Source organism: Oncorhynchus tshawytscha, unplaced genomic scaffold, assembly GCF_018296145.1.
Source record: "Oncorhynchus tshawytscha isolate Ot180627B unplaced genomic scaffold, Otsh_v2.0 Un_scaffold_530_pilon_pilon, whole genome shotgun sequence".
NCBI lineage: Eukaryota > Metazoa > Chordata > Actinopteri > Salmoniformes > Salmonidae > Oncorhynchus > Oncorhynchus tshawytscha.
Genome location: NW_024609811.1, coordinates 371,969 through 397,125, shown reverse-complemented (window position 1 = coordinate 397,125; position 25,157 = coordinate 371,969). Strand labels below are relative to the sequence as shown.

At 45.5% G+C, this 25,157-nt stretch overlaps 1 protein-coding gene across 4 annotated transcripts in view; it reads left to right on the top strand.

Moving 5' to 3' along the window:
* Positions 1–25,157, top strand: part of crtc3 (CREB regulated transcription coactivator 3) — a 94,559-nt gene that overhangs the window by 51,522 nt on the left and 17,880 nt on the right. For 2 of the 4 annotated variants that reach the window (XM_042318627.1, XM_042318625.1), the window contains exons 5-10: positions 2,378–2,440; positions 5,696–5,793; positions 19,920–19,958; positions 21,122–21,207; positions 21,507–21,556; positions 23,485–23,738. In XM_042318627.1, coding sequence (XP_042174561.1) covers positions 2,378–2,440; positions 5,696–5,793; positions 19,920–19,958; positions 21,122–21,207; positions 21,507–21,556; positions 23,485–23,738 — 590 coding nt within the window. The remainder of the gene's footprint in view (positions 1–2,377; positions 2,441–5,695; positions 5,794–19,919; positions 19,959–21,121; positions 21,208–21,506; positions 21,557–23,484; positions 23,739–25,157) is intronic. The other 2 variants (XM_042318628.1, XM_042318626.1) reach the window with 1 other exon arrangement.

Below are 25,157 nucleotides of genomic sequence, written 5' to 3'. Positions count from 1 at the left end.
GTTTACATACTTATCTCATATGTATATACTGTACTTGATATCATCTACTGTATCTTGCCTATGCTGCTCTGTACCATCACTCATTCATATATCCTTATGTACATATTCTTTATCCCCTTACACTGTGTATAAGACAGTAGTTTTTTTTGGAATTGTTAGTTAGATTACTTGCTCGTTATTACTGCATTGTCGGAACTAGAAGCACAAGCATTTCGCTACACTCGCATTAACATCTGCTAACCATGTGTATGTGACAAATAAAATTTGATTTGATTTACTCAGCATTCAACGTGCTGTTTGCAAATGGCTTTTGAATTACTCTGCAGTGTTTTCAGGTATTATAAAAATGTATTGCATCTTTCAACCTTTTCAGTGGCATGTTTAAAGACTTGTATAGTAGTTGAGCTATATACTGTACTTATCTGTACAAAATGTCATTGGTTTGACTTGATTATATACACCTGGGGCAGTGGACATTTACAGAATGTTCAGATAGAAATGTATTGTCTAGATCAAATAAGACTCTCAGATTGGAATAGTATAGTAAATGGTGTACTCTCTTCATTATATCTTCAACATGCAGTTCCAGATACAGCCTTGTCATTAGTTGAAGGCAGCCAATCCAATCATTTCGGAAAAGTCGTCACTTCCCGAGATCTGTATTCAAATTTGTTTTACATTTAGTTGCTTTCTCAGATGTGAATTCCAATCATTTATAAAAGTAGTTACGGTACTTTCTGAGATCTGTAAAAAAAAAAATATATATATATATATATATATATACTTTCTGGGAATCTGTATTCAAATAGGTGTAGTCAGTTCCTCCTGAAAAATATTTACTTTCCACAAAGCATTGTTGAATGTCTGATGGACATTATTTGTTTTTTAGGGGGTTCCTTTACTTACTCAGTCCACTTTAGTTGATCTGTTTCCAGACCTGTAGTCAGTCCACTTTAGTTGATCTGTTTCCAGACCTGTAGTCAGTCCACTTTAGTTGAACTGTTTCCAGACCTGTAGTCAGTCCACTTTAGTAGATCTGTATCCAGACCTGTAGTCAGTCCACTTTAGTTGATCTGTTTCCAGACCTGTAGTCAGTCCACTTTAGTTGATCTGTTTCCAGACCTGTAGTCAGTCCACTTTAGTCTACCTGTTTCCAGACCTGTAGTCAGTCCACTTTAGTAGATCTGTATCCAGACCTGTAGTCAGTCCACTTTAGTTGATCTGTTTCCAGACCTGTAGTCAGTCCACTTTAGTAGATCTGTATCCAGATCTGTAGTCAGTCCACTTTAGTTGAACTGTTTCCAGACCTGTAGTTCGTCCACTTTAGTCGATCTGTTTCCAGACCTGTAGTCAGTCCACTTTAGTCGATCTGTATCCAGACCTGTAGTCAGTCCACTTTAGTAGACCTGTTTCCAGACCTGTAGTCAGTGCACTTTAGTCGATCTGTTTCCAGACCTGTAGTCAGTCTACTTTAGTCTACCTGTTTCCAGACCTGTAGTCAGTCCACTTTAGTTTATCTGTATCCAGACCTGTAGTCAGTCCACTTTAGTTGATCTGTTTCCAGACCTGTAGTCAGTCCACTTTAGTAGATCTGTATCCAGACCTGTAGTCAGTCCACTTTAGTTGATCTGTTTCCAGACCTGTAGTCAGTCCACTTTAGTTGATCTGTTTCCAGACCTGTAGTCAGTCCACTTTAGTCTACCTGTTTCCAGACCTGTAGTCAGTCCACTTTAGTAGATCTGTATCCAGACCTGTAGTCAGTCCACTTTAGTCGATCTGTTTCCAGACCTGTAGTCAGTCCACTTTAGTAGATCTGTATCCAGACCTGTAGTCAGTCCACTTTAGTCGATCTGTATCCAGACCTGTAGTCAGTCCACTTTAGTAGACCTGTTTCCAGACCTGTAGTCAGTCCACTTTAGTCGATCTGTTTCCAGACCTGTAGTCAGTCTACTTTAGTCTACCTGTTTCCAGACCTGTAGTCAGTCCACTTTAGTTGATCTGTTTCCTGTCCTGTAGTCAGTCCACTTTAGTAGATCTGTATCCAGACCTGTAGTCATTCCACTTTAGTAGATCTGTATCCAGACCTGTAGTCAGTCCACTTTAGTTGATCTGTATCCAGACCTGTAGTCAGTCCACTTTAGTTGACCTGTTTCCAGACCTGTAGTCAGTCCACTTTAGTAGATCTGTATTCCAGACCTGTAGTCAGTCCACTTTAGTAGATCTGTATCCAGCCCCCTCATCCAGATTTCCCTCCTCACCTTAGAATTTCCAACCTATTCTCTCTCTCTCCCCCCACTCTCTCAGCATCCAGGCCTTTTCTGAGCTCAAGTAAACTACGAAACGAGCGTGATGTTTCTCTCTCTTTCTCTCTCCCAAGGGAGCAGCAGCCGTGGGCCGAGGAGAAACGACCAGGATTTAGATTAATATCACAGCTCAACAGGTGACCTTTGAACTCTTCAGCCTCCTCTCTTGCTTTCTCTCTCACACGGACCAACCACTCTGCCGGACTGCTCTGTCTCTCCTCTCTCTGTTGTAGACTGCCCAATCAATCCTCTCATTCTCACTTACTCTCTCACCCCCTCCCCCTCTCTTGCTCTCTCACCCCACTGCTCTCTCTCCTCTCTATTCCAATCTCTCATGCTCTCTCGTGTCCTCTCTTGCTCTATCTTTTGTATGCCCTCTTCCTCTCCTCAATCACCCTCTTGTTTAACTTTTTTTTTTTTTTGATATCTGTTCATCTGTCTCTCTCTAGCAAGGCTTTGAGACACGGAGTTGGAGCACAAGACAGACTACTGTGTCTGTTCGCTTTCACTCCCTCCCTCTACCTCTCTGTCTCTTCTACCTCGCTATACTAGTAACACTAATCAGTCTTTTTCTTCTGTCATTGTCACTAACCCAGCTGTAGGACCGTGTGACTGGGTGGGTAAGGCTGTCGCCACCTACCCTGTCGCTGCTGCTGCCACCCATCGCTACCTAACACTGTGCCTCCTGACTCACAGTGGATTTATTCACTACTATTTAGTTTGTTTACATTCATCGTTTGGTCTTTCTTTGGACCATCTGTCTGTTTCCTGATGTGATGCTGGTGTTACGATGCTAATTGCAAATGTTACAATGTTTATTTGCATATAAATGACATGTTGTTTAATCACCAATGTTATGTCATTTGTTATTGATGATATGCTATTAATGAATGAATTGACTCTCTGTTAGGAACCATACTGAGCTCTAGGGCGTGTTCAGTGGGAGGAAAAAGTTCAGAAACGGGGAGCTACAATCTACCTGTACTTGTCCAATAAGAAACACTTGTTCTTGTTTTCCATTGCAGAGCACTTTGCTACGTTGTGCCCTAATGAACATGGTACGGTCTCAGCGAGTTTAGGGACTGCACAGAGAGACATTATAACCACTGTGAAAGAGGGTGACCATCTTGAGAAGGAGAGTGTGAGAGATGCATCCTCAAGGGGAAGAGAAAGTGGAGGATGGGAAGAAAGAAAGAGGGAGGGAGAGATTTGTCCTTAGAGGGATTGTGAAGCATGAACACAGCTATTGGAGCTTAATGAAGAGCACTTGAGAAAGCCCTCAGCTGTAGCCAGTGAAAGAGGTGTGTGTGAGTGTGTGTGCGTGCGTCTGAGGGGGGGGGGGCGAGTGTGTGTACGTTTGAGAATGTGTGTGTCGAAGTATTAGTGTGTAGGCAGAGCAGACTTTGGACCCACCACTGAATGACTCTAGCCGTGAGGCGTCCTCATCCTCTGTCCACCACTGAATGACTCTCTGACCTAGCCGTGAGTTGTCCTCATCCTCTGTCCACCACTGAATGACTCTCTGACCTAGCCGTGAGTTGTCCTCATCCTCTGTCCACCACTGAATGACTCTCTGACCTAGCCGTGAGTTGTCCTCATCCTCTGTCCACCACTGAATGACTCTCTGACCTAGCCGTGAGTTGTCCTCTTCCTCTGTCCACCACTGAATGACTCTCTGACCTAGCTGTGAGGTGTCCTCTTCCTCTGTCCACCACTGAATGACTCTGACCTAGCCGTGAGGCGTCCTCATCCTCTGTCCACCACTGAATGACTCTCTGACCTAGCTGTGAGGTGTCCTCTTCCTCTGTCCACCACTGAATGACTCTCTGACCTAGCCGTGAGTTGTCCTCATCCTCTGTCCACCACTGAATGACTCTGACCTAGCCGTGAGTTGTCCTCATCCTCTGTCCACCACTGAATGACTCTCTGACCTAGCCGTGAGTTGTCCTCATCCTCTGTCCACCACTGAATGCCTCTGACCTAGCCGTGAGTTGTCCCCTTCCTCTGTCCACCACTGAATGACTCTCTGACCTAGCTGTGAGGTGTCCTCTTCCTCTGTCCACCACTGAATGACTCTGACCTAGCCGTGAGGCGTCCTCATCCTCTGTCCACCACTGAATGACTCTGACCTAGCTGTGAGGCGTCCTCATCCTCTGTCCACCACTGAATGACTCTCTGACCTAGCCGTGAGTTGTCCTCTTCCTCTGTCCGCCACTGAATGACTCTGACCTAGCTGTGAGGTGTCCTCATCCTCTGTCCACCACTGAATGACTCTCTGACCTAGCTGTGAGTTGTCCTCTTCCTCTGTCCACCACTGAATGACTCTGACCTAGCTGTGAGGTGTCCTCTTCCTCTGTCCACCACTGAATGACTCTCTGACCTAGCCGTGAGGCGTCCTCATCCTCTGTCCACCACTGAATGACTCTCTGACCTAGCCGTGAGGCGTCCTCATCCTCTGTCCACCACTGAATGACTCTCTGACCTAGCCGTGAGGCGTCCTCATCCTCTGTCCACCACTGAATGACTCTCTGACCTAGCTGTGAGGCGTCCTCTTCCTCTGTCCACCACTGAATGACTCTCTGACCTAGCTGTGAGGCGTCCTCATCCTCTGTCCACCACTGAATGACTCTGACCTAGCCGTGAGTTGTCCTCTTCCTCTGTCCACCACTGAATGACTCTCTGACCTAGCCATGAGTTGTCCTCATCCTCTGTCCACCACTGAATGACTCTCTGACCTAGCTGTGAGGTGTCCTCATCCTCTGTCCACCACTGAATGACTCTCTGACCTAGCTGTGAGGCGTCCTCATCCTCTGTCCACCACTGAATGACTCTGACCTAGCCGCGAGGCGTCCTCATCCTCTGTCCACCACTGGCTCAGAATATTAACACCCTGCCTCCCGAGTGGCTCAGTGGTCTAAGGTATGGCATCGCAGTGCTAGCTGTGCCACTAGAGATTCTGGGTTAATATCCAGGCTCTGTCGCGACCGGGAGACCCATGGGGCGGCGCACAATTGGCCCAGCGTCTTCCTGGATAGGGGAGGGTTTGGCCGGCAGGGTTGCCCTTGTCCCATCTCGCACTAGCGACTCCTGTGGCGGGCCAGGCAAAGTGTGCGCTGACACGGTCGCCAGGTGTACGGTGTTTCCTCTGACACATTGGTGCGGCTGGCTTCTGAGTTAAGTGGGCATTGTGTCAAGAAGCAGTGCGGTTTGTTTGGGTTGTGTTTCGGAGGACGCACGGCTCTCGACCTTCACCTCTCCCGTGTCCATACGGGTGGGACAAAACGATGTAACTACAAATTGGATACCACGACATTGGGGAGAAAATGAACACTCTCCTCCATCCCCTCCTCCCTCTCTCCTCCTCCTCCCTCTCTCTCTCTCCTCCTCCACAGAACCAACTCGGACTCGGCTCTTCATACGAGTGCCATGAACCCCCAGGACCCCTTTGGCATGAACCAGCAGATGGGCAGAGGGCCCCCCCAGCGCAACGGTAAGAACACACACACACACAGCATCTGCACACACACGCATGCATACACATCGCATCTACACACTTTGCATCTGCACGTGCGCAAACAAACACCCTATTCCCTACACAGTGCACTTCTTCTGAACAGAGCCCAAAGAGATTGGCTATTTAACAGTAAATAAGGGAATTGTTTTCACCCCACAGTTAGCCATGATGATTAGCTAGACTGGTAAAATGATTTACAGTTACCAATGGCTTCTACACTATTCTACTAGTGCTGCCGTGTCGATACCATGTCTCCAGTTGACCTTTTATCATTGTGACGCTTATCCACTTTCTATGCGCATTGTGCAAGTTATGGATTGTATCAGATATGTGGAACTGGTTGGAGGTTCTTGAGGAGAGGTTGTGCAATAACATTCATTTGTAATCAATGTAAACAGATGGTGTAGGCAGGAAATAATTTAAAATCTTTCTACAACATCTAAGGTTTATTAAAGAGACCTTACTGAGACATTGTAGAAAGATATGAAATGATTTCCTGTCTACACTGTCAGTGTGCCTTATTAAAATATCTAAGTGGTGAGAGAAGAGTTTGTCTGGTTGGTTGGAACAGTCCTGGGCCTGTAGAGACTCCTCTCTTTCACTCCTGTCTTCCTTTCCTCCATTCCTCTCTCTGTGTCTGGAGCTTTAGTTTTTCCCCTTTACCTTCACATCGCTACTTATTCTATCTCATCCTCTCTTCTTTCTCTTTACCCACCCTCACTTTCCTCTCTCTTTTCTTTCCATTCTCTCTCTCCTTCTGTTGTCTTTCTATCATCTCTCCCCTCTATCCCTCCATCTATCCCTCCATTCCTCTCTCCTCTGTCTCTTTTCTTTCCATTCTCTCTCTCCTTGTTGTCTTTCTATCATCTCTCCCCCCTCTATCCCTCCATCTCTCCCTCCATTCCTCTCTCCTCTGTCTCTTTTCTTTCCATTCTCTCTCTCTCCTTGTTGTCTTTCTATCATCTCTCCCCTCTATCCCTCCATCTCTCCCTCCCCTCCATTCTCTCCATCCTCTCTCCTCTGTCTCTTTTCTTTCCATTCTCTCTCTCTCTTGTTGTCTTTCATCATCTCTCCCTCTATCCCTCCATCTCTCCCTCCATTCCTCTCTCCTCTGTCTCTTTTCTTTCCATTCTCTCTCTCTCTTGTTGTCTTTCTATCATCTCCCCTCTCTATCCCTCCATCTCTCCCTCCATTCCTCTCTCCTCTCTCTTTTCTTTCCATTCTCTCTCTCCTTGTTGTCTTTCTATCATCTCTCCCCTCTATCCCTCCATCTCTCCCTCCATTCCCCTCTCTCTGTCTCTTTTCTTTCCATTCTCTCTCTCTCTTGTTGTCTTTCTATCATCTCCCCCTCTATCCCTCCATCTCTCCCTCCATTCCTCTCTCCTCTGTCTCTTTTCTTTCCATTCTCTCTCTCTCCTTGTTGTCTTTCTATCATCTCCCCCTCTATCCCTCCATCTCTCCCTCCATTCCTCTCTCCTCTGTCTCTTTTCTTTCCATTCTCTCTCTCTCCTTGTTGTCTTTCTATCATCTCCCCCTCTATCCCTCCATCTCTCCCTCCATTCCTCTCTCCTCTGTCTCTTTTCTTTCCATTCTCTCTCTCTCCTTGTTGTCTTTCTATCATCTCCCCCTCTATCCCTCCATCTCTCCCTCCATTCCTCTCTCCTCTGTCTCTTTTCTTTCCATTCTCTCTCTCCTTCTGTTGTCTTTCTATCATCTCTCCCCCTCTATCCCTCCATCTCTCCCTCCATTCCTCTCTCCTCTGTCTCTTTTCTTTCCATTCTCTCTCTCTCCTTCTGTTGTCTTTCTATCATCTCTCCCCCCTCTATCCCTCCATCTCTCCCTCCATTCCTCTCTCCTCTGTCTCTTTTCTTTCCATTCTCTCTCTCTCCTTCTGTTGTCTTTCTATCATCTCTCCCCCCTCTATCCCTCCATCTCTCCCTCCATTCCTCTCTCCTCTGTCTCTTTTCTTTCCATTCTCTCTCTCCTTGTTGTCTTTCTATCATCTCTCCCCCTCTATCCCTCCATCTCTCCCTCCATTCCCCTCTCCTCTGTCTCTTTTCTTTCCATTCTCTCTCTCTCCTTGTTGTCTTTCTATCATCTCTCCCCTCTATCCCTCCATCTCTCCCCCTCCCCTCCATCTCTCCCTCCATTCCTCTCTCCTCTGTCTCTTTTCTTTCCATTCTCTCTCTCCTTGTTGTCTTTCTATCATCTCCCCCTCTATCCCTCCATCTCTCCCTCCATTCCTCTCTCCTCTGTCTCTTTTCTTTCCATTCTCTCTCTCTCCTTGTTGTCTTTCTATCATCTCTCCCCCTCTCTATCCCTCCATCTCTCCCTCCATTCCTCTCTCCTCTGTCTCTTTTCTTTCCATTCTCTCTCTCCTTGTTGTCTTTCTATCATCTCCCCCTCTATCCCTCCATCTCTCCCTCCATTCCTCTCTCCTCTGTCTCTTTTCTTTCCATTCTCTCTCTCTCCTTGTTGTCTTTCTATCATCTCTCCCCTCTATCCCTCCATCTCTCCCTCCATTCCTCTCTCCTCTGTCTCTTTTCTTTCCATTCTCTCTCTCCTTGTTGTCTTTCTATCATCTCCCCCTCTATCCCTCCATCTCTCCCTCCATTCCTCTCTCCTCTGTCTCTTTTCTTTCCATTCTCTCTCTCTCCTTGTTGTCTTTCTATCATCTCCCCCTCTATCCCTCCATCTCTCCCTCCATTCCTCTCTCCTCTGTCTCTTTTCTTTCCATTCTCTCTCTCTCCTTGTTGTCTTTCTATCATCTCCCCCTCTATCCCTCCATCTCTCCCTCCATTCCTCTCTCCTCTGTCTCTTTTCTTTCCATTCTCTCTCTCTCCTTGTTGTCTTTCTATCATCTCCCCCTCTCTATCCCTCCATCTCTCCCTCCATTCCTCTCTCCTCTGTCTCTTTTCTTTCCATTCTCTCTCTCTCCTTGTTGTCTTTCTATCATCTCTCCTCTCTATCCCTCCATCTCTCCCTCCATTCCTCTCTCCTCTGTCTCTTTTCTTTCCATTCTCTCTCTCTCCTTGTTGTCTTTCTATCATCTCTCCCCTCTATCCCTCCATCTCTCCCTCCATTCCTCTCTCCTCTGTCTCTTTTCTTTCCATTCTCTCTCTCTCCTTGTTGTCTTTCTATCATCTCCCCCCTCTATCCCTCCATCTCTCCCTCCATTCCTCTCTCCTCTGTCTCTTTTCTTTCCATTCTCTCTCTCTCCTTGTTGTCTTTCTATCATCTCCATCCTCCCCCTCTATCCCTCCATCTCTCCCTCCATTCCTCTCTCCTCTGTCTCTTTTCTTTCCATTCTCTCTCTCTCCTTGTTGTCTTTCTATCATCTCCCCTCTATCCCTCCATCTCTCCCTCCATTCCTCTCTCCTCTGTCTCTTTTCTTTCCATTCTCTCTCTCCTTTGTTGTCTTTCTATCATCTCCCCCCTCTATCCCTCCATCTCTCCCTCCATTCCTCTCTCCTCTGTCTCTTTTCTTTCCATTCTCTCTCTCTCTTGTTGTCTTTCTATCATCTCCCCCCTCTATCCCTCCATCTCTCCCTCCATTCCTCTCTCCTCTGTCTCTTTTCTTTCCATTCTCTCTCTCTCCTTGTTGTCTTTCTATCATCTCTCCCTCTATCCCTCCATCCCTCCATCTCTCCCTCCATTCCTCTCTCCTCTGTCTCTTTTCTTTCCATTCTCTCTCTCCCTTGTTGTCTTTCTATCATCTCCCCCTCTATCCCTCCATCTCTCCCTCCATTCCTCTCTCCTCTGTCTCTTTTCTTTCCATTCTCTCTCTCTCCTTGTTGTCTTTCTATCATCTCTCCCCCTCTATCCCTCCATCTCTCCCTCCATTCCTCTCTCCTCTGTCTCTTTTCTTTCCATTCTCTCTCTCTCCTTGTTGTCTTTCTATCATCTCTCCCCTCTATCCCTCCATCTCTCCCTCCATTCCTCTCTCTCTCTGTCTCTTTTCTTTCCATTCTCTCTCTCTCCTTGTTGTCTTTCTATCATCTCTCCCCTATCTATCCCCCTCCATCTCCCTCCATTCCTCTCTCTCCTCTGTCTCTTTTCTTTCCATTCTCTCTCTCCTTGTTGTCTTTCTATCATCTCCCCCCTATCCCTCCATCTCTCCCTCCATTCCTCTCTCCTCTGTCTCTTTTCTTTCCATTCTCTCTCTCCTTGTTGTCTTTCTATCATCTCCCCCTCTATCCCTCCATCTCTCCCTCCATTCCTCTCTCCTCTGTCTCTTTTCTTTCCATTCTCTCTCTCCTTGTTGTCTTTCTATCATCTCCCCTCTATCCCTCCATCTCTCCCTCCATTCCTCTCTCCTCTCCTTTTCTTTCCATTCTCCTCTCCTTGTTGTCTTTCTATCATCTCTCCCCTCTCCCTCCATCTCTCCCTCCATTCCTCTCTCCTCTGTCTCTTTTCTTTCCATTCTCTCTCTCTTGTTGTCTTTCTATCATCTCCCCCTCTATCCCTCCATCTCTCCCTCCATTCCTCTCTCCTCTGTCTCTTTTCTTTCCATTCTCTCTCTCTCCTTGTTGTCTTTCTATCATCTCCCCCTCTATCCCTCCATCTCTCCCTCCATTCCTCTCTCCTCTGTCTCTTTTCTTTCCATTCTCTCTCTCCCTTGTTGTCTTTCTATCATCTCCCCCTCTATCCCTCCATCTCTCCCTCCATTCCTCTCTCCTCTGTCTCTTTTCTTTCCATTCTCTCTCTCTCCTTGTTGTCTTTCTATCATCTCCCCCTCTATCCCTCCATCTCTCCCTCCATTCCTCTCTCCTCTGTCTCTTTTCTTTCCATTCTCTCTCTCTCCTTGTTGTCTTTCTATCATCTCTCCCCTCTATCCCTCCATCTCTCCCTCCATTCCTCTCTCCTCTGTCTCTTTTCTTTCCATTCTCTCTCTCTCCTTGTTGTCTTTCTATCATCTCTCCCCTCTCTATCCCTCCATCTCTCCCTCCATTCCTCTCTCCTCTGTCTCTTTTCTTTCCATTCTCTCTCTCTCCTTGTCTTTCTATCATCTCTCCCCCTCTATCCCTCCATCTCTCCCTCCATTCCTCTCTCCTCTGTCTCTTTTCTTTCCATTCTCTCTCTCTCCTTGTTGTCTTTCTATCATCTCTCCCCCTCTATCCCTCCATCTCTCCCTCCATTCCTCTCTCCTCTGTCTCTTTTCTTTCCATTCTCTCTCTCTCCTTGTTGTCTTTCTATCATCTCTCCCCCTCTATCCCTCCATCTCTCCCTCCATTCCTCTCTCCTCTGTCTCTTTTCTTTCCATTCTCTCTCTCTCCTTGTTGTCTTTCTATCATCTCTCCCCCTCTATCCCTCCATCTCTCCCTCCATTCCTCTCTCCTCTGTCTCTTTTCTTTCCATTCTCTCTCTCCTTGTTGTCTTTCTATCATCTCTCCCCCCTCTATCCCTCCATCTCTCCCTCCATTCCTCTCTCCTCTGTCTCTTTTCTTTCCATTCTCTCTCTCCTTGTTGTCTTTCTATCATCTCTCCCCTCTATCCCTCCATCTCTCCCTCCATTCCTCTCTCCTCTGTCTCTTTTCTTTCCATTCTCTCTCTCTCCTTGTTGTCTTTCTATCATCTCCCCCCTCTATCCCTCCATCTCTCCCTCCATTCCTCTCTCCTCTGTCTCTTTTCTTTCCATTCTCTCTCTCTCCTTGTTGTCTTTCTATCATCTCCCCTCTCTATCCCTCCATCTCTCCCTCCATTCCTCTCTCCTCTGTCTCTTTTCTTTCCATTCTCTCTCTCTCCTTGTTGTCTTTCTATCATCTCCCCCTCTATCCCTCCATCTCTCCCTCCATTCCTCTCTCCTCTGTCTCTTTTCTTTCCATCCCTCCATCATCTCCCCCCTCCCCTCCATTCTCCCTCCATTCCTCTCTCTGTCTCTTTTCTTTCCATTCTCTCTCTCTCCTTGTTGTCTTTCTATCATCTCCCCCTCTATCCCTCCATCTCTCCCTCCATTCCTCTCTCCTCTGTCTCTTTTCTTTCCATTCTCTCTCTCTCCTTGTTGTCTTTCTTCTATCATCTCCCCCTCTATCCCTCCATCTCTCCCTCCATTCCTCTCTCCTCTGTCTCTTTTCTTTCCATTCTCTCTCTCTCCTTGTTGTCTTTCTATCATCTCTCCCCCTCTATCCCTCCATCTCTCCCTCCATTCCTCTCTCCTCTGTCTCTTTTCTTTCCATTCTCTCTCTCTCCTTGTTGTCTTTCTATCATCTCCCCCTCTATCCCTCCATCTCTCCCTCCATTCCTCTCTCCTCTGTCTCTTTTCTTTCCATTCTCTCTCTCTCCTTGTTGTCTTTCTATCATCTCTCCCCCTCTATCCCTCCATCTCTCCCTCCATTCCTCTCTCCTCTGTCTCTTTTCTTTCCATTCTCTCTCTCTTCTGTTGTCTTTCTATCATCTCTCCCCTCTATCCCTCCATCTCTCCCTCCATTCCTCTCTCCTCTGTCTCTTTTCTTTCCATTCTCTCTCTCTCCTTGTTGTCTTTCTATCATCTCTCCCCCTCTATCCCTCCATCTCTCCCTCCATTCCTCTCTCCTCTGTCTCTTTTCTTTCCATTCTCTCTCTCTCCTTGTTGTCTTTCTATCATCTCTCCCCTCTATCCCTCCATCTCTCCCCTCTCCATTCCTCTCTCCTCTGTCTCTTTTCTTTCCATTCTCTCTCTCTCTTGTTGTCTTTCTATCATCTCCCCCCTCTATCCCTCCATCTCTCCCTCCATTCCTCTCTCCTCTGTCTCTTTTCTTTCCATTCTCTCTCTCTCCTTGTTGTCTTTCTATCATCTCCCCCCTCTATCCCTCCATCTCTCCCTCCATTCCTCTCTCCTCTGTCTCTTTTCTTTCCATTCTCTCTCTCTCCTTGTTGTCTTTCTATCATCTCCCCCTCTATCCCTCCATCTCTCCCTCCATTCCTCTCTCCTCTGTCTCTTTTCTTTCCATTCTCTCTCTCTCCTTGTTGTCTTTCTATCATCTCTCCCCTCTATCCCTCCATCTCTCCCTCCATTCCTCTCTCCTCTGTCTCTTTTCTTTCCATTCTCTCTCTCTCCTTGTTGTCTTTCTATCATCTCCCCCTCTATCCCTCCATCTCTCCCTCCATTCCTCTCTCCTCTGTCTCTTTTCTTTCCATTCTCTCTCTCTCCTTGTTGTCTTTCTATCATCTCTCCCCTCCCTCCATCTCTCCCTCCATTCCTCTCTCCTCTGTCTCTTTTCTTTCCATTCTCTCTCTCTCCTTCTGTTGTCTTTCTATCATCTCCCCCCTCTATCCCTCCATCTCTCCCTCCATTCCTCTCTCTCTGTCTCTTTTCTTTCCATTCTCTCTCTCTCTTGTTGTCTTTCTATCATCTCTCCCCTCTATCCCTCCATCTCTCCCTCCATTCCTCTCTCCTCTGTCTCTTTTCTTTCCATTCTCTCTCTCTCTTGTTGTCTTTCTATCATCTCTCCCCTCTATCCCTCCATCTCTCCCTCCATTCCTCTCTCCTCTGTCTCTTTTCTTTCCATTCTCTCTCTCTCCTTGTTGTCTTTCTATCATCTCTCCCCCTCTATCCCTCCATCTCTCCCTCCATTCCTCTCTCCTCTGTCTCTTTTCTTTCCATTCTCTCTCTCTCCTTGTTGTCTTTCTATCATCTCTCCCCCTCTATCCCTCCATCTCTCCCTCCATTCCCTCTCTCTCTGTCTCTTTTCTTTCCATTCTCTCTCTCTCTCTCCTTGTTGTCTTTCTATCATCTCTCCCCTCTATCCCTCCATCTCTCCCCCTCTATCCCTCCATCTCTCCCTCCATTCCTCTCTCCTCTGTCTCTTTTCTTTCCATTCTCTCTCTCTCCTTGTTGTCTTTCTATCATCTCTCCCCTCTATCCCTCCATCTCTCCCTCCATTCCTCTCTCCTCTGTCTCTTTTCTTTCCATTCTCTCTCTCTCTTGTTGTCTTTCTATCATCTCCCCCCTCTATCCCTCCATCTCTCCCTCCATTCCTCTCTCCTCTGTCTCTTTTCTTTCCATTCTCTCTCTCTCCTTGTTGTCTTTCTATCATCTCCCCCTCTATCCCTCCATCTCTCCCTCCATTCCTCTCTCCTCTGTCTCTTTTCTTTCCATTCTCTCTCTCTCCTTGTTGTCTTTCTATCATCTCCCCCTCTATCCCTCCATCTCTCCCTCCATTCCTCTCTCCTCTGTCTCTTTTCTTTCCATTCTCTCTCTCTCTTGTTGTCTTTCTATCATCTCCCCCTCTATCCCTCCATCTCTCCCTCCATTCCTCTCTCCTCTGTCTCTTTTCTTTCCATTCTCTCTCTCTCCTTGTTGTCTTTCTATCATCTCCCCCCTCTATCCCTCCATCTCTCCCTCCATTCCTCTCTCCTCTGTCTCTTTTCTTTCCATTCTCTCTCTCTCTTGTTGTCTTTCTATCATCTCTCCCCTCTATCCCTCCATCTCTCCCTCCATTCCTCTCTCCTCTGTCTCTTTTCTTTCCATTCTCTCTCTCCTTGTTGTCTTTCTATCATCTCCCCCCTATCATCTCCCCCTCTATCCCTCCATCTCTCCCTCCATTCCTCTCTCCTCTGTCTCTTTTCTTTCCATTCTCTCTCTCCTTGTTGTCTTTCTATCATCTCTCCCCCTCTATCCCTCCATCTCTCCCTCCATTCCTCTCTCCTCTGTCTCTTTTCTTTCCATTCTCTCTCTCCTTGTTGTCTTTCTATCATCTCTCCCCCTCTATCCCTCCATCTCTCCCTCCATTCCTCTCTCCTCTGTCTCTTTTCTTTCCATTCTCTCTCTCTCTTCTGTTGTCTTTCTATCATCTCTCCCCCTCTATCCCTCCATCTCTCCCTCCATTCCTCTCTCCTCTGTCTCTTTTCTTTCCATTCTCTCTCTCCTTGTTGTCTTTCTATCATCTCTCCCCCTCTATCCCTCCATCTCTCCCTCCATTCCTCTCTCCTCTGTCTCTTTTCTTTCCATTCTCTCTCTCTCCTTGTTGTCTTTCTATCATCTCTCCCCCTCTATCCCTCCATCTCTCCCTCCATTCCTCTCTCCTCTGTCTCTTTTCTTTCCATTCTCTCTCTCTCCTTGTTGTCTTTCTATCATCTCCCCTCTCTATCCCTCCATCTCTCCCTCCATTCCTCTCTCCTCTGTCTCTTTTCTTTCCATTCTCTCTCTCCTTGTTGTCTTTCTATCATCTCTCCCCCCTCTATCCCTCCATCTCTCCCTCCATTCCTCTCTCCTCTGTCTCTTTTCTTTCCATTCTCTCTCTCTCCTTCTGTTGTCTTTCTATCATCTCTCCCCCCTCTATCCCTCCATCTCTCCCTCCATTCCTCTCTCCTCTGTCTCTTTTCTTTCCATTCTCTCTCTCTCCTTGTTGTCTTTCTATCATCTCTCCCCCCTCTATCCCTCCATCTCTCCCTCCATTCCTCTCTCCTCTGTCTCTTTTCTTTCCATTCTCTCTCTCTCCTTGTTGTCTTTCTATCATCTCTCCTCTCTATCCCTCCATCTCTCCCTCCATTCCTCTCTCCTCTGTCTCCTTTCTTTCCATTCTCTCTCTCTCCTTGTCTTTCTATCATCTCTCCCCTCTATCCCTCCATCTCTCCCTCCATTCGTCTCTCGTCTGTGTGTGTATTTAAGATGTTCTCCCTTCCATCCATTCCTCCCCTTATCCCTCTCTGTTAAGAGTGACAGACAGTGGAATGTGTTGTGTTAATGCATTATCAGTGAGTGATGTCTTAATGTTGGAGAGATAGACTTGGATAGGCTCCTACGGTCCCAGAATGGATTACCACTCTATTTGTTTAGCCAACAAGTTTAAACAGGATATTGGCAGGTGAGTCCAGCTGTGTATTGACAGGGGTGGGGTTCTATATTGAAAGGCAAGTATTTTTTTTACTTCTATAGAGTGATCAGGGATGTGCAACTATAGTTTTCCTTCACGGAAAATGCATCAGTGCTACACATTCAGCAGAAAATAGCTTCATTTTCATCAGATGACAACAGAAGTGCAACACTTTTTGGCTGGCAGCGACACGAGTAAATGAACTTACAATGAAAAATGTTTTTTTATTTGTTTAACTATGCATGGCCATGTTATTAATGTTTGTCATAGAAATAATGTAGCCAGCTGCATTTCTTAATGTTTTGCTTAAATTTTCCTGGAGAAAAGTAGGCTGGCTATACCAAGAGAAGTACCGGAGAAAAGTAGGCTGGCTATACCAAGAGAAGTACCGGAGAAAAGTAGGCTGGCTATACCAAGAGAAGTACCGGAGAAAAGTAGGCTGGCTATACCAAGAGAAGTACCGGAGAAAAGTAGGCTGGCTATACCAAGAGAAGTACCGGAGAAAAGTAGCTACACATCAGTCAGAGCGCTGTCTGCTGAAAGAATGATGGAGAACAGTAGCTACACATCAGTCAGAGCGCTTTCTGCTGATAGAATGCCCGTTCGTGAATTCTCATCCGACTGGAGAAGAGCAACTGAAGCACAAAATTTGTCTGATGCCGAGTAGAAATTACAAGAAACATTTTAGATCTGGCAGCAAGATTTCTTATGCAAATTATCATTTTTTTCCTTCATGAAAAACGCTGCATTCTGCATTAACTTGCAAGTTAAACTTAGGGGGTCGCGCTATCTAAGCAAAATGGCTTAATTAATAAGGTCACTGGACATCATATAGTGTTTGCTTTCTGCTGTGTTTGAGAAGTCAAAGCCCTTTGGATGAGTTACAGCTGCCAGTGCTTGATTTCCTTGCGTTTTTTAATCTTTTCCATTCTTGGCCTGTATGCTCCTCACCCCTTTTCTCAGAACAGAGCAGGTAGGCCCATTGCCCTAGCGACTCCAGACTCCACACAGACACAGCGTGTACACATGCTGCTCCAGAGCCAGTACTGTTCTTCCTTCAGACAAGCATGTGTCAAAACTTTGCTCATTTGCGCAATGTCTCGTTCACCTTTACTTGTAAATGTCCAAACTCACCAAAAATGACATGACATTCGGTAGCTCCTACCTATTTATGTTTAACTTTATGAGCTGGATTGCCTGTCTTTGCAAATTTTTGTTTTTTTTCGTTTGCTCGTTAGCATATTTAGCTAGCTGCTTCTGTGGAAATTCCCTATTAAGTGTGCTAATTTTGTTAGCATTCTGGTGATAGATGCCCATTTTTTTTTGGAGCCCCCTTGTGTTCTAAACCGGTAATATCGTAACTCCAGGGATTAGAGAAGGCCGGTAGGACTCCATGAAAATCTGGATACCGCCCAACCCTAGTCCAAATATGTATGACACCTTGAAATGAAGGGACTAGATGCATATAAAGTGCTTCTTATTTCCAAACAATAAAACAGATATGTATGAAAATACCCTCAAATAAAAGGTGACATTCTGTACTGTCGTCTCATAAAACATTTGATCTCAAATCCAAAATACTGGAGTATGGAGACAAATTAAAAGTTGTAGCTTTGTTGCCCAAATAAATGAGGAGTGTATGGGACACCATTTGTTGTGAAGGGATATCATGACAGTGTGTGTGTGTGTGTGTGTATGTCAAGATGCATAGGCCTACGTTTGTGTGTCCATGCCATGTGAAGACACAGCAGAGAGCGTAGGACAGATGGAGTGTAACTGACTACAGAGCAAGTAGAGACATGCCTTTCTGTAGTACTAGAGCAGTGTTTGTCTAATACCGGAGTTGGTTGAGATACACTTTTGGGTCACAGGCAGTCATAGCCATATGTCGCTAGTATTCCCACTATTCCCATGGGGTTGAGGCTTAAGAATGGGCTGCGGCTTTAAAAAAATAAATCATTTAAAAACGTATTTCGATGACCTAGAAGATCACGACTAAACCCCAAAAGCCTTTAGGAGGGAGGGTCACTGCACTAAATGCACTGACTAAGTCGCTCTGGATAACAGCGCCTGACAAAAAATAGTGTGGTAAATGGTAAAATGCAAATACTTGGGAACTACTGGTGCAAACCGTAGCGGCTCACTGCTGCCCCTGCAGGTGAGTGAGGGGTGGTACGTTGCAGCGTACAGTGTCCTATCAGGCCCAGAGGGCTTTTCACCTGTCAGGAGGGTTACAGTGAGACTCTGAGAGGTGGTAAGCCAGTGTCTGATGACCAATCCCAACATCCATCCCGGCAGGCAGACAGACGTGAGTCAGGGCTATGCATGGGACCGTTCAGTAGTTGTGTTCATTAGGCACCAAACACGGACTGAAATAAGGAAAGAATAACTGGATTTTGTAAGAAACACTCAATATTTTCTTGTTGCAAAACATTTTGCTACGTTGTGCCCTAACGAACACGACCCACGACAAGGGCACAACTCCAGTCTGTAGTGGATGCAGAGGGTATGCTGCTTTAAATCACTGATTGGTTTAGACCTGGGAATACGTATTTGTGAACTAGCCATCCAATCAGAAGGGGAAAAACTTGGACTATGGGCTTAAAGGACGGGAGTTGTGCACCTTAGAACTGATCCCAAACCAACATCTCGTTGTCTTCTTCTGGTATATTTAATTATGTTGTGCTATCAGTACAAGCCTTGAGCTCAAATCCTTACTACAGTGATTCTGTCCCACAGTAAGAGTGGCGACGGCAGACAGACATTTTTTGTCCGGTCTCGTTTCACTCCGTGGCATCTCTCCAAGAGGTCTCTGTGACTGGTCACATTTGAGAGGAAATTAAGGCGACGTTGGACTCCCGCCCATTGCCTTCTCTCCATGCCGGTTGGCTAAGTGGAGAGCTGGGCATAAAGTTGTGGTCCGTTCTAATAGAAATATGCCATGTAGAACAAACATGCCTCTCTGATGTGAACAAGGAATCATGTTAACTGCTCTATTCATGACATTTCTATCTGAAACGGTCCACAACGTTTGTCTACTGAACGTGGTCCAGGTTCTTGAGAAAGGGGAAGAGGGAGACAAAGGACAGAAGAAGAGGGAAAGAATGGGGGAGGACGATGGTAGGAAAAGAGGAAGAGAGAATGCAGGAAAGTAAAGAGAACAAGAAGGCAGAGGGAAAGAGACAGTTATTAGCGGCTTTGAGAGAGAGAGAATATGGCAGAAGGGTTAGAAGAGGGAGAGGCAGAGTGAACTAGGAAAAAAAGAGAAGTTAACAGAAAGTGGGGAGGATCGGACGCCTGGCAGCCAGCCTGCAGTGTGTGAGGAGAGCGGAAGAGGGTGAGAGAGAGTGAGTGAGAGTGAGGAAAAAGAAAGAGGTTCTGTTCTCAGTGGGAACTGATCTTTGTGGCGAGGGAAAAACAATGGTCCTCTCTTTATTCTCACTGGGACTGTGGTCACTTAGCCAATAATTCTTTTTTTACCCTCTTTCTTCCGCTTTCTCCCGCCACCCCCCCCCTCTCCCGCCATCCCCCTTCCTCTCCCGCCATCCCCCACCCCCTCTCTCTCTCCCGCCATCCCCCTTCCTCTCCCGCCATCCCCCGCTCTCTCTATATACTTTATTTATTTGACCCCAGTGAATCTATAGCTTTTTAGAAAAGACAACCGGAATTGATGTTGGACACAGGAGGCTGCTGAGGGGAAAACATAGTAATGGCCAGAACGGAGCAAATGGAATGGCATCAAACACCTGGAAACCATGGAAACCATGTGTTGGATGTATTTTATTACCATTCCACTGATTCCGCTCCAGTCATTGCCACAAGCCTGTTCTCCATAATTAAGGTGCCAACAACCTCCTGAAATGTTGGACAATAATAAGAAGACTGTATAATATGATTCTTTGTCCTGAATGGCACCATATTCCCTACATAGTGCACTCGTTTTAATCTAAGCCTTATGGGCTTTGATCAAAGGTAGTGCACTACATAGGGGATAGGGTGCCATTTGGGAGTCATATTATATAACATGATTCCAATGTTAAACCCAGCTGCCGTGTTTTAAGAAGTGGTAATATATTCATATTGAAGGTAAAATGCCTGCTGCTGATGCCCAAAGGGTTGATTATTTTATCAGTGACGTGAACACAGTGGGCCGGATCTGAGCAGCTGGTGAAAGTATGTGATTGTCTAATGTTCCTCTACTTTCTTCACCCTTTCCCTCTCTCCCCCTCTTTTCTCTTGCTCTCTCTCTCTCCTCTCCTTTTATCTGATCTCTCTCCCTCTCTCTCTCCTGCGGGGGCCGGAGTGCAGCCAGTGTGAACGAGGCGGAGGTGGACGGCTCTGGAGATGGTGAGTTGAACCTCCTCCCCCCTCTTCCTCATCCCTGATTCCATCTCTCCCAACACAAGTGTAGAAGAGGCTTCTGCTGCCCCCTAGCTCCCACACCCCTAGATCTCTGGCCATAATGTGTGTGTGACGGTGCTTGCCACTGGATGTGTTGCTGCCTGGTATATGTACAGATGTGTCAGCGTACAAGACGTGCTTCATTCACAGCATCGTTGACCTTTACTACCCAATACCTGAATGGACACACACACTGCCTAGGCATCCTGCATGCAGATCCCCTGAGTCATTGTGTGTCTCAAAATGCATGGTATCGTGCTCCGTGCACAGGAGGGTCGGAGTATGCATCCAAATCAAAGTAGGCGAAATGGCGCATGGAGGGCACTTCTCAAATGCGTACTCTATTTGTACATATTTTGAAGCATGCATCGATGCAAGCTTCAAAGAAAAATGATGCAACCACGTAAAAAATGATGCAACATTTCTTGAAATTAATGTCGGCCATTATTTGAGCTGAAGCGAGAGAAAATACACTCCGACTTCAGAATTAAATGTTGCCTATTCACATCTCATATGTTGCCTGACGACAATATTACATCTTGATATGTTAAAAAATACATGCTGTGTTAATTCTGGCATGTTTACCTGGCTTGTAAGCCCATAATAAGTCAATAGGGCTAATTACTAGTACTGTTAGATAGTCACAAAGAATTGTTAGCTACCCATGAAGAATTTAGGTCATTTTTGCCTGTTTAACTAGCTGTCTAACTAGATTATTACGATTCACATATCTAGCTGATAATTAGGAGGAAAAACATTTGCTTTGTGTATATCTTGGAAGAAGGTTCAGTGAATGGGGAGGTGCAGCGTGAGGTAATACAGTAGGGGGAGTGCGAGTGCTCATCAAATGTAATGTGTTATGCATTCTCCGTACTCGTCCTCACAAGAACGTACTCAAGAGAACGTGGTCGGAGAATGCACGCGGAGTATGAGTGTGGAGCACGGTAGTATGTACATTTAAAAAAAAACATTGTGTCCGAACACTTGATAACCTCTAGTCTAGATTGATCTGCTGTCTTTTGATCTTTCAGTAGGTGTGAATAACTAGAGATCTGTGTGAGGAGTTGATTATCTCTAATCTCTCTTTCTCCCCCTCCTCCTTTCTCCAGTGTTCTCCTTCCCATCCCTGTCTAATGAGGAGGGTCTGATGGGTGTCAGCAAGCCCCTGCCCAAGCAACTGTGGGAGGCCAAGAAGGTATGTGTGCATGATGAATGTGTCATTTCTCTTTGGTTGGAGAGAGGGACACGGGGGGGGGGGTTGATTAAGACATAATGACAGACATGGAAGCCTTTTGGGATGAGATCATGCTGATGGGAAAAGCTGCAGTACTAATGAAGACATGCTTCCAATACACATCATTCTGCCTCATGTTCTAGAACCATAACACTTAGACTGTTGACTAAATATTCCAGTAGTTAGATTAGTCATTTTGAGATTCCATCACTCTTTTTGCTTTTGATCAGTTTAATCACCTGATTGTTTCTCTATTATAGGTTCAATCCCTCTCATCACGGCCCAAATCCTGTGAAGTGCCTGGAATCAAGTGAGTCTTCAGGATCCATCTTCCATCCACTCATACAGGGCACTATGTTTAAACAACAATCAGTCATCATTATGAGCCAAGTTGTTTGTGATTCTCAATGACAGATGTCTGAGAAGGAGAAAGACTGGGATGTGATCCATATATTGTGTGTGTGTGTGTGTGTGTGTGTGTGTGTGTGTGTGTGTGTGTGTGTGTGTGTGTGTCAACATTGTGGATGTGCGTGTCAACATAGTCTGTCAACATTGTGTGTGTATGTGTCAACATTGTTGATGTCTGTATCAACATATTCTTTCAACATTGTGTGTGTTTTTTGGGTCTAGCAGTGCAGTACAGTGGGCTGCTGGTCACTACTATAGAGCAGTGAGTCAGTTATCTCACCGAGGGCTTGAATGAACAGGGATGCAAATGTTCACTTGCCGGTACATTTAAAGGGGAAGTCCACTCACAAACATGGTTTTCCACACACAAATATTACTTCTCACCAATGCTATTATTGATAACATTATTGATAACATTTTTTTTTGTATATTTCACTTAGAATATGTGGACAACTACAAATACCTAGGTGTCTGGTGAGACTGTAAACTCTCCTTCCAGACTCACATTAAGCGTCTCCAATCCAAAATTAAATCTAGAATCGGCTTCCTATTTCGCAACAAAGCATCCTTCACTCATGCTGCCAAACATACCCTCGTAAAACTGACCATCCTACCGATCCTCGACTTCAGGCGATGTCATTTACAAAATAGCCTGCAAACACTCTATTCAACAAATTGGATGCAGTCTATCACAGTCCCATCCGTTTTGTCACCAAGGCCCCATATACTACCCACCACTGCGACCTTCATACTTGTCGCCAAACCCACTGGCTCCAGGTCATCTACAAGTCTCTGCTAGGTAAAGCCCCGCCTTATCTCAGCTCACTGGTCACCATAGCAGCACCCACTCATAGCACGCGCTCCAGCAGGTATATCTCACTGGTCACCCCCAAAGCCAATTCTTCCTTTGGCCGCCTCTCCTTCCAGTTCTCTGCTGCCAATGACTGGAACAAACTGCAAAAATATCTGAAGCTGGAGACTCTTACCTCCCTCACTAGCTTTAAGCAACAGCTGTCAGAGCAGACCACTGCACCTGTACATAGCTCATCTGTAAATAGCCTATCCAATCTACCTCATCCCCATACTGTATTTATTTATTTGTCTTGCTCCTTTGCACCCCAGTATCTCTACTTGCACATTCATCTTCTGCACATCCTACCATTCCAGTGTTTAATTGCTATATTGTAATTACTTTGCCACCATGGCCTATTTATTTCCTTACCTCTCTTATCCTACCTCATTTGCACATGCTGTATATAGATTTTTCTACTGTATTGTTGATTGTATGTTTGTTTATTCCATGTGTAACTCTGTGTTGTATGTGTCGAACTGCTTTGCTTTATCTTGGCCAGGTCGCAGTTGCAAATGAGAACTTGTTCTCAACTAGCTTACCTGGTTAAATAAAGGTGAAATATATAAATAAAAAATACAATGCCTTAGCCACACAACAAAAAAGGCCATAACTCCGCCCAAAAGTATGTCACAGATGTTACATTTCCTCCCTTCTAGCACATTGATGTTTGTCATGAGTCTTGTTCAGAACTTCGATAGGCCAGCTTCAAAGTCAAAATTGGGTATATTGTAAAAATTCATTAATTTAAGGTTAAGGTTAGGCATTAGGGTTAGCGGTGTGGTTAATGTTGGGTTTAAAATCTGATTTTATTACTTTGTGGCTGTGCCATCTAGTGACTGCTCTGCAGAGCTGCTTCCAGAACAAGATTCATGACAAAAAACGCTGACCTTCTCCCCTCTACCCATCCAGATGCATATTAAACGTTCCCCTTTTAAAATCCACTTCATAATTGGTTTTCTCTCCCGTCTTGTCCTCAGTATATTCCCGTCTCCAGAGCAGAACGCGGGCCTCTCCAACTACCAGGGCTCGTTGAACACGGGCGGTTCCCTGCCAGACCTCAGTAACCTGCACTTCCCCTCACCGCTGCCCACACCCCTGGACCCAGACGACGGGCACCACGGAGGGGGGGGCTACCACCCCAACCTGAGCGGGGGCAGCAGCACAGGCAACCTGCCTGCCGCCATGATGCACCTCGGCATAGGGAATCACCAGGGAGGCTGGACTGAAGGAGGTGGGTGTTTTGGGTGGGTGGGGGGGGGGGAGGATTCATCTTTCTTCTCATCTTCTCTCTCATCTTCTCCTTTAAACTCATTGGATAAGAACCTCAAAGGGGAGGGACCATGGACCTTTTCCTCCAATCCGGTTAAGTAAAGGCCTAGAGATGGGTGTGAATGTATGTACTGTGGGAGTGTGGGGATGTGTCTTTTGTCTGTGTGCACTCATGTGAAGAAGGCACAGACACGTACATACAGGGAGGGAAAAAAGTATTTGATTCCCTGCTGATTTTGTACGTTTGCCCACTGACAAAGAAATGATCAGATCAATTAAATACAGAAATGTCTCATTTCCATAAGTATTCCCACCCCTACATATTAGAATCAGCTGTGAGCCTTTCTGGGTAAGTCTGTAAGAGCATTGCACACCTGCATTGTACAATATTTTCCCATTCTTTTTTTCAAAATTCTTCATGCTCTGCCAAATTGTTTTTTGAATCAGAAACATTCTATCTTGTCTTGGTAAGCAACTCCAGTGTAGATGTTATTGTCCTGCTGAAAGGTGAATTTGTCTCCCGGTGTCTGTTGGTAAGCAGACTTAGCCAGGTTTTCTTGTAGGATTTTGCTTGTGCTTAGCTCTATTCAGTTTAGTTTTTATCCTAAAAAACTCCCTAGTCCTTGCTGATGACAAGCATACCCATAACATGATGCAGCCACCACCTTGCTTCAAAATATGAAGAGTGGTACTCAGTGATGTGTTGTGCTGGATTTGCAACAAACATTCAGGACATAAAGTTCATTTCTTTACAAGATTTTTTGCAGTTTTACTTTTTAGTCCCATATTGCAAACAGAATACAAATATTTTGGAGTATTTGTGTTCTGTATAGGCTGTCTTCTTTTCACTCTGTCATTTAGGTTAGTATTGTGAAGTAACTACAATGTTGTTCCATCCTCAGTTTTCTCCTATCACAGCCATTAAACTGTAACTGTTTTAAAGTCACTATTGGCCTCATGGTGAAATACCTAAACGGTTTCCTTCCTCTCCGTCAACTGAGTTAGTAACACCCTCCAAAGTGTAATTATTAACTTCACCATGCTCAAAGAGATATTCACAATGTCTTCTTTTTTTTGTTTTTGTTTACCCTTCTACCAATAAGGTGCCCTTCTTTGCAAGGCATTGGAAAACCTCCCTGGTCTTTGTGGTTGAATCTGTTTTAAATTCACTGCTCAACTGAGGGACCTTACAGATAATTATACAGAGATGAGGTAGTCATTATAAAAAATCATGTTAAACACATTTTTTCACACAGAGTCCATGCAACTTATTATGTGACTTGTTAAGACAATTTTTACTCCTGAACTTATTTAGGCTTTCCATAACAAAGGGGTTGAATACTTATTGACTGAAGACATTTCAGCTTTCCATTTTCAATTA